The sequence below is a fragment of the Hibiscus syriacus genome, unplaced genomic scaffold (genome assembly GCF_006381635.1).
Source record: "Hibiscus syriacus cultivar Baekdansim isolate YM2019G1 unplaced genomic scaffold, ASM638163v2 tig00012476_pilon, whole genome shotgun sequence".
Lineage (NCBI taxonomy): Eukaryota > Viridiplantae > Streptophyta > Magnoliopsida > Malvales > Malvaceae > Hibiscus > Hibiscus syriacus.
This window is the reverse complement of record NW_024062279.1, coordinates 54092-67181: the sequence shown is the minus strand read 5'-3', so window position 1 is coordinate 67181 and position 13090 is coordinate 54092. Positions and strand designations below refer to the sequence as shown.

The 13090-nt window shown below is 33.9% G+C and overlaps 1 protein-coding gene across 1 annotated transcript; it reads left to right on the top strand.

Moving 5' to 3' along the window:
* Window positions 1-7480: 7480 nt before the first annotated feature.
* On the top strand, window positions 7481-13090 carry LOC120205438 (squamosa promoter-binding-like protein 7). Its single transcript, XM_039205314.1, has 11 exons — window positions 7481-8118; window positions 8718-8890; window positions 8997-9214; window positions 9328-9402; window positions 9507-9614; window positions 10177-10294; window positions 10636-10771; window positions 10949-11108; window positions 11336-11893; window positions 12336-12634; window positions 12821-13090. The coding sequence occupies exons 1-11, from the start codon at window positions 7547-7549 to the stop codon at window positions 13059-13061; spliced, it is 2658 nt and encodes an 885-aa protein (XP_039061245.1). The 5' UTR covers window positions 7481-7546; the 3' UTR covers window positions 13062-13090.

The window sequence follows — 13090 nt, the reverse complement described above, 5'->3', positions numbered from 1 at the left end:
GGCTTATTTAATCTTTTCACAGTTTCTTTCTATAAAGTTCTTTCATTTAAAATGCAATATCATCAGTTCTTCCATTTTTCAGATCAATGGTGATGCCAACTTTGAGGACGAGTCAACCTGTAACTTGGTGGGTGACAAAGATTCAATAGGGAAACTGATGGAGAAAGATGAAACAAATGAGAGAAATGTAGACTTCTCTCCCCATTTTGAGGTTGGTATAAATTATTAATACATAAATTACAAATATAAAAGTGTGATTTTTAAAATTTGATTTATTAGATTTTTCTCTTTTATTAAGGGTAAAAAGTGATATATATTAAAACAAGTTTTTTATATGTATATGATGTGATTTGTGATTAACTGATCAAGTATTGATTTAATAATTTATGTCATGTTTAGTACAAATACTATAATGCTAATACATGTATTAAGACGTCAATTTAAAATAATGAATTTTATTGTAGTTTGTAAGGCGTGAGAGATCATGTAACTTAAAATATTTATATAACATAAAATTATTATATTATTTTTATCTTTTAATTGAATTTATTTCAAAATATTACAATACATATAGGTTGAAATAAAATGGGAAAATGTAATTAAGGACCAGTATCAGTTACATTTTGGTAGCATATTCATTAAGTTCGCTGTTTTCACTTAATACAGATTAAATCTTGTGGACATCAACTGATCTTTTACGAGGATATTGGAAGGGGAGGTCTCTGCCCTGTTTGTTTGCTTGAAATCTCAAATGAAGCTTATGCATGTAAAATCTGCAGTCATTAATACACAAACATGCATTAGATTGCCCTCTCAAGTGATACATCCTCTTCACCCCCAACATTCTCTCAAATTGATTCCTTGGTATGCATCGGTGCCAGCCTTCAATTTTTTCACATGCGAAGGATGTCGAGACTTGACTCAAGGGTTTGCTTACGTATGTTATGCGTGTGATTTGAAAGTGGATGTGAAATGTGCTACATCATGGGTGCCTAAAAATGAGACTCGAAGGCTAAAGGATATGGAAACACAATCCAAGTTATGCATTCTCAATCATCACCATAACTTACTCAACGCTAACGTTCCGTCCAATTTTCCAGCTGTTAGAGATTGCAGTTTTTGTGGTCTAAAGCTTATAGGTCTGACCTTTGCATGTTCTGAGTGTGGATATTCAGTTCATGAAAGTTGTATTGAAATTCCATGGGAGATGCAAATCCAATATCATCCGTTACACTCCCTTCACCTTCTTTTCAAGCCACCGCAACGTTGTCGCGTCTGCAAATATTCTTTAGGAATATTAAATCAAATAAGCTATAGTTGCGTGCAGTGTGATCTCTATCTCCATGCTTATTGTGCAAAATCCTTGAAACGGGTCCTAAAATCTAAGTCTCACACTCATCATCTCTACTATTTTGGATTCATTACTGAGGTTTACTATTACAGGGAGAGAAAGGAATGCGGTGAATGCAAAAGGGAGTTTTCTCATATTCCTTTCTGTTTTTGCATGGAATGTGATACCAATTTTCATATTGAATGTGTTTTGCCACGTTCACTCAAGTCCAAATATCACATCCATCCTTTAACTCGAACTCATAAGAATGGTTTCGAAGAAGATGATTCAAGAGAATATTATTGTGATATCTGTGAAGAAGAAAGAGATGTTACAGAGCATGTCTATCTCTGCACGGAGTGTAAAGTACCATTCGTTGCTCACGTCAGTTGTACGCTCAATTCGGTAAGTCCACCTTACTCTTCAGTTTTATAAATTTAAAGGTCTAATGAAGTATGACACCAAGATCCATGCTTTCGCAGGAGGAAGGAGCTGCACCATTCTTAAATTTGGAATTGGACTCATGCCTGGCTGATTCTTAGAGAAGTTTCTGAGGATGATTATGAGAGCGAAGTTGGCTTTATAAATAATTTTGTACGAGGTTATGCTCGTGTTAGTTTGTTTATTTTTTAAAGTGTTCATGTTCGCTTAAAATTTTAACAATGTGTTCTTGTTCATTTACTTAATTTTGAAGGTGTTCATGTTCGGTTTATGTTCATTTAACCTTTTAAAATTGTGTTCGTGTTCGTGTTCGTTTATTTATTGTTCGCGAACATGTTTATTTAATGTTAGCGAAGATGTTCGTTTATATATATTCACGAACATGTTCGTTTAGTGCTCGTTTATCTATTGTTCTCAAATATGTTCATTTACTGTTCGTAAACTTGTTTGTTTATATGTTCACGAATATATTCATTTAGTGTTAGTTTATATGTTCAATTCTTAGTTTTACACTTTCATTTGCAAGTTAAAAAAAATGATAAAAGTAAATTACTAATGCTTAAGCTCCTTAAAATTCACAGTTTATTTGGTTCTTTTTTATATACATTTTAAATTTTAGTGACAAATTTAAATTTTTTGTAAACTATATCTTTGATCATTTTCGTTTAAGTTTTGTACATTTTTTCTCATTGAATTCAAAAAATATAATATTTGCTCACTTTCGTTTTTATTTAAATAAGATGTGACCACCGAAGGTTAACTGACGTTAGACTTTTAATGGAATGCTGATAAAACACAATGTATATATAAAATTAAAAAAGGTAAACTATACAAATGGTCACTAATGTTTAAGTAAATTTTCATTTTCTCCACTGAAGTTTCAAAAGTAATAAATTGGTCACAACTTTTAACTCCTCACAGTCGGATTTAAAGCTCGAATTCGATATTTTCTCTTTGGACTCTTCAATCATGGTTTCAGCAACGAGATTGGGTGCCAAAGCTGGTGCCACTACCGCCAAAGCAGGGGCCCTTGCCACTGAACCAGGGGGTGCTACCACCAAAACAGGGGGCAATACCAACACAGTAGGGGGGCGTTACTTCCATTCACAAACCTGAAAACAGAAAACTTTCAATCTTCATTTTTTTTCTCTATGAAAAATCTTGCTTTTTAATTCAAAACTAAATATTTGGTAAGTCGTGTTATTTTTTTCTAGGGATGGTTTAGCTTAACTATTCATGAAATCATTGAGTGTTTTCTTTCCCTATACCTGCTTTGAATGCTTATGTATATCGAAACATTAGAGATGGAGACTTGCTTATTGTCTTACAACAGCTTCAGAAGGCTGTCTTTGAAATTTTCAATCATCATCAAATATTTGTTCATATTATATTCTCATTAAAGTGTCAGGCTAAGATGGTTTTCATTTTGGTGAAGAATTTTAAGAGATACTCAAGTCTCTTACATGACAGATCATGCATTCATGCGTAATATCCCGAACACACCAGGGTGACTTCATGGGTTTTGCTTGTTTTTGAAAACCCAGTATCAGAAACTAATCAGATCTTGATTACAGTAACAAAATGGAGAAGAAAGAAGCTTACATGCGAATGTGTTCAATGGGATTCTAACTTTACTGTATTTTGAATAAAAGAGGTGATTGACGAGAGGGAAAATGGCTTTTGAAGTAAGGTAACGGTTTCATCGTACGACCAACAAGCCGCCTTCAGGTGGTGTTGCATGAAGGGCGGTACACGTGAGTATAAAGAAGGTGATGGGGGTGTTTAAAAAAATTGAAAATTAGAAAAATTTTGGAGTAAATTAGATATAAAATTATTGTTTAATGACTTATTTGATGTTTTAGTGACCAACTTGTTACTTTTGAAATTTCAGTAAGAACAATGAAAACTTACTCAAACATTAGTGGTCATTTGTGTAGTTTACCTTTTATAATTTTATATATTTGTTGTGCCACATCAAATAATCTGTTAAAGCTCTACCATCAATTATCATAATTGTTTAGCAAAACAGTCTCTCAAATGAAAAATTGTTCACTTATTACTCTTTGATCATTACGTAAAACGTCTCGTTTGATAAAGAGAAATTTTTATAAAGATTGTTGGTTTCTTTTGATGTTGGACGTCATTTTCAATGAAATATTTCGTTTTTCTTTATATCTTTGAGTTTAATTTTTGATGACTATTGTCCACAATTTTCTCTTTGAGTGTGTTGTAATTTTAATTCAGTTTATTAATAAAATCAATTATCATTTTAAAAAAATTTAACTTCTTCAATTATTTAATCTCGGTATGGAACCAAGTAAACGTTCAAAGGTGACTTTCTTATTTATGTAATTTTATTTAAGAGTAACGTATATTCCACGTCATTCAATTATTAGTTTGAAAAATTTTATAAGTTTATTTTTCTTTTTAAAATTTAAATATTCTTCCCTCTACAATATTGCTATTGTATTTTTTTTCGTACCTGGCAGTTATAAGAGAAAATAATTTCAGTGACAAAAAAATGCCTTATAATATACGATTTTAACCAATTTTTTTTGGATTTGTCAAAATGACCAACTAAATCGCAATGCGATCAATAATTCGCAACGCTATCTCCGGTATCGCAAATCAGTTTCCAGATTCGCAACGCGAACTTGGACTATCGCAATGCGAATATGTAAATCGCAAATTCGTTGCGATAGTCCAAAATTGCAACGACTAGTGGTATTGCATTTATTTCTTAAGAATTTTCTCTAAAAAGATAGTATTCGCGCGGACGTGTCGAAGACACGTATTACCACGACCACGACCACGACCACGACCACGACCACGACCACGACCCGACCCGAGACGGACGGCGACGGCGGCGGCGCGCGAGAGTCCCCCTTGTTCTCTATCACTCAACAAGGAAGTAGGAAAGCTAAGCCTTAAATAACATTCCCAATAGTGTTTCCAATACTATGTGGGATTGAGCATTACCAACACTTGTTTCCAATACAATGTGGTTATTCAGGAAACAATTAACAATCATACACCTTAAAACAACTGAATCAGCAACCAATTGCATTAGTATTATACGATTAAATATGTCATAATTAAAAGTCAATATACAATCAATCGCGATTATTACAATTTTAAGCAAAACATTCAAAAATAATATCACTATTTAAGGCTCAATCCCACATAGTATTGGGAACAAGTGTTGGTAATGCTCAATCCCACATAGTATTGGAAACACTATTGGGAATGGTATTTAAGGCTTGGCTTTCTCACTTCCTTGTTGAGTGATAGAGAACAAGGGGGACTCTCGCGCGCCGCCGCCGCCGTCCGTCTCGTCTCGGGTCGTGGTCGTGGTAATACGTGTCTTCGACACGTCCGCGCGAATACTATCTTTTTAGAGAAAATTCTTAAGAAACAAATGCAATACCGTCGTTGCGATTTTGGACTATCGCAACGAACTTGGAATATATCGCAACGAACTTGGAATAAATCGCAACGACGGTATTGCGAATATGTAAATCGCAATGCGATAGTCGATTGTCGCAATGCGAATATGTAAATCGCAATGCGATAGTCGAAGTTCGCATTGCGATAGTCGAAGTTCGCGTTGCGAATCTGGAAACTGATTTAGGATACCGGAGATCGCGTTACAAATTATCGATCGCATTGCGATTTAGTTGGTCATTTTGGCAAATCCAAAAAAAGTTGATTAAAATCGTATATTATAAGGCATTTTTGGTCAATGAGATTATTTTCTCCAGTTATAATATTACTTTGCATTAGTGTGTTTGGTTGGGGAATGTGAGATTCTCATGGTAATGAAATAACACATTCTTCCGTTTTGTTGGCCGGGAATGTCATTTCCGGTAATATTACATTACCAATAGTGAATTTTTAGAGTATATTATCGGGAATGTTATTACCTCCCTTTCCTTATGTATTGTTGGATTACCGACATTTTGGACTAAAATGCCCTTAAAAAATTTCCTTTCAAAAATATCTTTATTCTGTCATTTAATAATAAAAATTCTATAAATGTTAAATTACAAATTTATCCTTAAATTATTTCAGATTTACAAAAAAAATCTATAATTAAAATTTTATATGAAGTTCATGGGTTAAAATAAAATTTTACCCTTTCATTAAATCTTTTTATATTTTTAATTTTGTAAAAAATTATATAAATTTTATGAATTTAAAATTTTCAAAGAAAATATATAAATATCTTATAGTAATATTATAGTAGAATTCAACTTGTTAAAAAATATATATAATAAGGACAATTTGATCAAATATACATTCCAATAATCTTTTATTATTTTAACCAAACACGGTAATCTTACATTCTTGCTAAACCAATCAAACACAAAAACAACATTCCGAGTAATCCTATTCCCTGGTAATATTTTATTCCCACTGATAATCTTATATTCCGTAAACCAAACGTATCAGGATAGTGACAATGACTTTTCCGGCCACTTTCCTGCCATTTCTTTTCTTCTTTTTATTATTTTCCCATTAATTATAGTTTGATTTTCTTAATTTTTGTCATATTTTATCATATTTTATAATAATGTGTTCTCTTGATCTTTTATCTGATAAAGGGTTCATGGCTATCGATACTTTTAGACTCTCGGTCCAGGCTTCTTCTATTGGTTTTCTTCTTGATTTGTAGTTCTACGAAATTTTTTGGTTACTTGATTTTCAGATGTGTGGTTTCTTCGTTCGTTTGTATGTTGCATTATGATGATTGTAAGATATGTCAAAGTGTTTTGTCTTTGTATGTCGTTGCCTCAACTATTTAAGCTCTTGCTCATCAGACTATCATTGATCTCTCATTGTTATATTTTGTTTATGATAGTTATAAATGTGTTTGTCTCGCATGTATATGGCAAGACATTATTGATGCTATTTTATTTAGCTAATGAATATAATATAGTTGTATTTAAAAAAATATTAGTGTGATTATAGAAGATTTTTTTTAAAACCTAAATTACAAATTTGATAACTGAATTTTACTTTTTCTCTTATTTTACTCACTGTATTTTAAATCTTTTGAATTTTATCATTAAAATTAATGCATTGAGTTTTTTTGTTACTCAGCCGTTTTCTCATTAACGACATTATAAATGTGTTGTTATATAGATGTAAAACGACTTCGTTTTGGTAATTTTTTAAAATAATGTCATGTTAACGCCGTTAACTATTTAACGACAAGTGACAAAAAAACTCAATGTATTAAGTTCAAGGAGAAAATTGAAAACTTTTAAAGTTCAGTGAGCAAAACAGTAAAGTTCAGCAATGAAAATTGCAATTTACCCTTTTAAAATGATAATTTCATTATTCAATTAACTTATAAACTTTGAAGTTTTTTTCATGTGAATTTTTCTAAGAATAATATAATTTGAAGAAATAAAACATAACTATGAACCGGTAAATCGTGATATAAAAATGTGAGTGTCTAATTTTTTATGAATAAAATACCTAAAATGTAGGTACACTCCTAAAGTGTAGGTATTAATTTAATTTAAAAACTAAGTTTATGTAACAATTTAAACCTAAAAATCCTAATTGGATTAAAACAAATATCAAATAACCTTTAAAGTCAGATTCAAATATCAAAATATATAGCAATCATTCTTTGTAATAAAAATATATAATAAAAACGTTAAAATAACAAGGACTTGACCTTTCCGTTTATATCGTAGCTTCTCCGTCAACTAATCGAACCACCAACCGAACCTAATCATCTTGATTTTTAGGGTTTCTGTTGTAATGGAACCACCTGCATCTCCTCCCAACAATAAGCCACGTGTCGCTCACCGGTCTAAGGATCCCGAAATGGATGTGTATCTTCCGGCGACCGAAGCCGACCCGGCTTCCTCCGTTTGGGACTGGGACGATCTCCTGGACCTCACCGTAGAAGATCACTTCTCTATCGCCTTTGACGACCAAAACATATCTCCTCCTCCATCAGAACATTCAGCTCCAGCTCCAGCTCCAGCTCATGGTCCGAGTCCAGTTCCTGGACCCGATCGTGTGAGGAAGCGGGACCCGAGGATGACTTGTACGAATTTTCTAGCTGGTCTGATTCCGTGTGCCTGCCCCGAGATCGACGCGCAAATGGAGAAGCTTGAAGAAGAAGAGGCGGGGGTGCCGGGAAAGAAGCGAGCCCGAACTGGACGTGTCGGGTCAGGGACGTTTCGGTGCCAAGTTCCGGGTTGCGGGGCGGATATTACGGAACTTAAAGGTTACCATAGGAGGCACAGAGTTTGTCTCCAGTGTGCGAACTCGAGCACCGTTTTGATCGATGGTGAAACCAAGAGATATTGCCAACAGTGTGGCAAGTAAGCTTTGCTTTCTTTTTTAGGCTATACTTAAGTTTCTTTGGTTATGCTTTATGAATTATGCTTTATTGTTGCAGTTACATTTTAGTTTTAGCAAAAATAAATTGAACACATAACAATTGAATGTAGCCATGAAGTTGTAATTCAATTTCTTGTCTCTCTGAATTCACCGGAATTTGCAGTTTGTAATAAGGTGGTATTTGGGAACTTGGATTGGACTTCAAAAATAGTATTAGTTGTGTGAAAAAACACGTATATGTGTACCATTCATGATTATATTTTAAAACCACGGATTTGTTGGATGCCTATATAGTAGTGAATTTGAAATTCTTATAGACATTTTGGATTCTGAAATTCATGTTTACCTTTAAAAAATTTAATGATATTGAATCCTAATTAATGCATAATGCATGCATATCTTTCTCACAATTTATTATAGTAAATGAATTCCAAATCCAAGTCTTCAAATTCATGTTCCCAACCATTGCATTATTGTTTTAGGTCAATGGATGACTATAGAACTAGAAGGTTTTTTTTTTTGTTGGGGGGTGGAGATTATTGTATAAAATTGTTTGTTTTACCTATAAATTACTTGCCAGGTTTCACCTGTTGAAGGATTTTGATGAAGGAAAAAGGAGTTGTCGAAGGAAACTAGAGCGTCACAACAATAGACGGCGAAGGAAGCCTGCTGATTCTAGGACTGCACTGAACAGAGAATCTCCAGGGGCGGTGCAAAGTCAATATATTGCTTGTGATGGTGAAGCAGGAAAAGGTTCTATAAATTGATTTAAGGCAGCTTGTTATGGATTGAATGATTCTTTCTTGTAGGACCTGTAAGTTTTCCTTGTTGAAAATAATTTGTTATTTGTGATATACAGATGATTTAAGCTTGAGTGGCCAGATAGCTGAAGAAGAACATACCTTTGAGTCTGAAGATGGGCTTGTTTCTGCTCATTGCTCTGCTCCCATGGTGCAGAGTGTTAATAATGATAGCGTTGTATCTTTTGTTGACCCTGAAATGGATGCAGGGAAAGAGAACTCCAAGTTTCCCATTTCTACTTCTTACTGTGACAATAAGACTGCTTACTCATCCATGGTGGGTTCTTTGATTGTTCAAGTTAGCTGTGCTGTATATTCTGTTTTATTCATAGGAGGAAGCTTGCCAGTAATATGCATATGATTATATATTGATTTTGTGTTTCATTATAGTGCCCTACAGGCAGGATCTCATTCAAGCTTTATGATTGGAATCCGGCAGAATTCCCACGAAGACTTCGGCACCAAGTATTTTAAAGAATTATCTTACAGTTTAGTATTTCAATAAATAGAGTCATCTTCATGGCTGGAGATCTGAGGAATTGATTGACATGTGGTTAACTAATTTGCAGATTTTTCAATGGTTGGCCAATATGCCTGTTGAGTTGGAAGGCTACATCCGCCCTGGTTGCACAATCTTGACTGTGTTTATTTCAATGCCAAAGAATATGTGGATAAAGGTAATGGTTCAATCAGATGGCTTTTATGTAATATCATTTTAGCTTATATCAGGTCATAATATTGACTATGCAGACTTGTCCTCACACATATCAATAGTTGATTTTGAAGCCAATAACATTAGACAAAAAAATGTTTTACTTACATTTCCTTAAGAACATGGTTTCTAGTAGTCTTGAGTTTTTAATCTATATTTGTAACCTGCATTTATTTATCAGCAATAATGATTATTTTGTATATGGTATATGCACTGATAACTTATAAAGTATATAAGAATGCAATTTGTTGTAATGGTGAAAATTCGATGCTTACTGTGGATGTGAAGCAGAAAACAACTTCATGAAAATCTACTTTATAGACATTTAAGAAATATGTCCCGTACTCTAACTTTTTATGTCCAGGCTTGTATTTTGTTAGATGTAAATAGTCAATGTCAATTCAGGCAAACATTTTGATTAATTTATTTCATAAAAGAATATCTTCTTCCACTTGCAGTTTTCTCCTTCTCTTTCATGGTTTTGGCATGTTTCATAGGAAATTAACCTCATTTTCTCTTTCAAACAGTTATCTGAAAATCCAATGACCTACATGCATGACTTTGTCTTTACACCTGGAAGGATGCTATATGGGAGAGGCTTCATGACTATTCATCTTAACGACATGATTTTCCGTACCAGGAAAGGTAAGAAAAAATGTTAATTTCACTAACAATTTTACACATGATTTCCACTTTATTTTAAAATTTGATACTTCCCTTTGAAAAGCCTTTAAGTGGATGATTAAATTTTCTGGAAGGTAATTTAGAGTTGGTTAATTTTATCCTCATGTGTGGTCTTTGCCCTCAATTAACCTGTATGCTAGTTGCAGGATTTAAGATTCTTTACAATTGACTAGGCCTGATTTCATATTTGTTCCACTGTGCCTTCTTCCTGGTTTAAATTCTTCAGGCTTTTAGCTGACTGCATGTGATATAGTTAGTCCTCCTGGCACTCAAAGTGTGATTAAGATCTCTTTTGTGTGTAGGTGGAACTACTTTGGTGAAAATTGATGTGGAGGTGCAGGCCCCTAGACTTCATTATGTCCATCCTTCATGTTTTGAGGCGGGCAAGCCAATGGAGTTTGTTGCTTGCGGAAGTAATTTGCTACAGCCCAAATTTCGGTACAGATATTACCTTTGTTATATTATATATATATATATATATATATATATATGGGGTGGGGGGACATGAAAGCCTTTTTGGACCTATATTCTTTTCGTACAACTCTTCTTATGCATTGTGCCAGAATGGTCAACTGTTATTATTTTAATGCTTAAGAAAGATGATAATTATCCCAGGTTTCTAGTATCTTTTGCTGGAAGGTATCTGCTGGATGATTATTGTGTTGCATCCACACATGTCCACGGTAAAGAGGATTCTCTTAGTTGTGATCATCAATTATTCAAAATATACGTCCCTCAAACTGAACCAGATCTCTTTGGTCCTGTATTCATTGAGGTAGGTACTGTGAAAGTTCTATCTAAATGTTTCGGTTGTTATCTCTTCTCAAATAGAGTATCGACTAAGCATTACACTTTACAACCCATGCTTGTCAATCTTGTTAAATGGTTTGCAGACTAACAAATTAATATCGCTTTGAATGTGGTTTTGACATAATATGTTTAATAAATTGAGTTAACTTATTGTGGCTTTTTCTTTCCTTCCAATTATGGATTTCTTCATAGGTTGAGAATCAGTCTGGATTATCAAATTTTATTCCTGTCCTAATTGCGGACAAGGAGGTTTGTTCTGAGATGAAGGCAATACAACAGAAGTTTGATGCCTCTCTTTTTCGGGGAGGATCAAAGATTTCTTGCAATGTTTCGTCATGTGAAACATCAACTTCACAACAAAAAGCGTATTCTGAACTTGTTTTAGATATAGCATGGTTATTGAGAGAGCCTGAACCTGAGATTTTTCAAGAAACTATGGCCTCTTCTCAAATTCAAAGATTCAATTGTTTATTGAGCTTTCTCATACAAATCGAATCAACAGTCATTTTGAAGAAAGTATTACAAAATCTGATGGTTTTGGTGGACAAGCCTGGGTTTAGTGGAACCAACAATGCTGATATAACGTTACTACGGAAATATATGGATTATGCTAGAGATATCCTTGATAGCAAACTTCAAAAAGGTGAAAGGCCAGTACTTATTTCAGAGTACATAGAACGAGAAGGAAAATGGTTTTCTCGAAGCAGCTTCACACATGATGGCCTATCTATTGTTCCTAATGGTTCTCAGGTGAGGATTGAAAATTTTGTTGAATACACCAATGTTATTTTCTTGCTTCTAAATAAAGTACAAGGCTTTTATATGTTCCATGTTATATCCATAGTCCGCCGAAAAGCTTTTATGTTACTTTTCGTTTTTCTTGAAGCATCTTGTTCGAAAGCCATGTTCAACTTCTATTATGATTCAATATTGGGATATATCGTGTAGCATCATCGTATTTTACGTATCTATGTATCTTGAGAAATTTCTGACAGTGTTTGCCATGCAAAATTTGATTTTTGAATGCACGGAATGCAAAGCTTTGTCTTATTGGTTACCGAGTAATTAATATGATTCATTTAGAACAATACCATTGATGAGAGTATGAGAGGTTTTGAAAACCTCTGATATCATTTATATAACTGTACATATAGAACATGTTTTGGTACTTATATCGATGTTCTATTTGCAGGATTTGGAAGAAATAACTAGTGATAAATTCCGAACAATGATGGCATCGACTACTTTGACTGAAAGCGAGGCCGTTCCGCTGTTAAACAAAGAAGTTATCTTGAATGTGAATCTTGATAAAGAGTTCCCGAGAAAATCATGTAGTCCCATATTCGCCACCACAACCTTGAGATCTTATCCGGCTATATTTGTATTTGCTACTGCTGCTATTTGCTTAGGGATCTGTGCAGTCTTGTTTCACCCTAACAGGGTCGGTGAGTTTGCAGTAACAATACGAAGATGTTTGTCGACAGGTCGTAGGTGTTGAATAAGCTCTAAAATCTGCAAGGTCTCGAACGAAACGGAGTGCTACCAATCTCATTTGTAAATGATTGAATGCATGTTAGGTTTGATAAAATCAGGCTTTCAGCATGTGTTTGTGCTCTGCTTCCTTGGTTCTGATGTTAATTCCTGAAATTCCTTTCCCTAAGATTTTTCATCTATATTCAGAGGATCGCATCGAAAGAGGTGTTCGAGTAACATTGTCGACAAGTGCATCCGACGAATTTGGGAATCCGAAGTTTGTAAGTCACAAGATGACAATTTTAAGGTTGTGACATGTAGTATCGGCGAGGTACCTTTTCATATATGCATTGTAAGTCTTGAATTTGAACATTGTTTAGCTATTTTAGGCGTTTGTGCTTCCCTGTATTATATCTTGAAATTTACTCAATGTTCTCGGAAATAAAATGTAAAACAATTGCCCCTTAATCATTA

Coding starts and splice junctions, on each gene's coding strand:
- LOC120205438 (XM_039205314.1), top strand. CDS start 7,547: ATGGAACCACCTGCATCTCCTCCCAACAATAAGCCACGTGTCGCTCAC. Junction 8,119..8,717: donor TATTGCCAACAGTGTGGCAA/GTAAGCTTTGCT, acceptor ATTACTTGCCAG/GTTTCACCTGTTGAAGGATT. Junction 12,635..12,820: donor TGTTTGTCGACAGGTCGTAG/GTGTTGAATAAG, acceptor TTCATCTATATT/CAGAGGATCGCATCGAAAGA.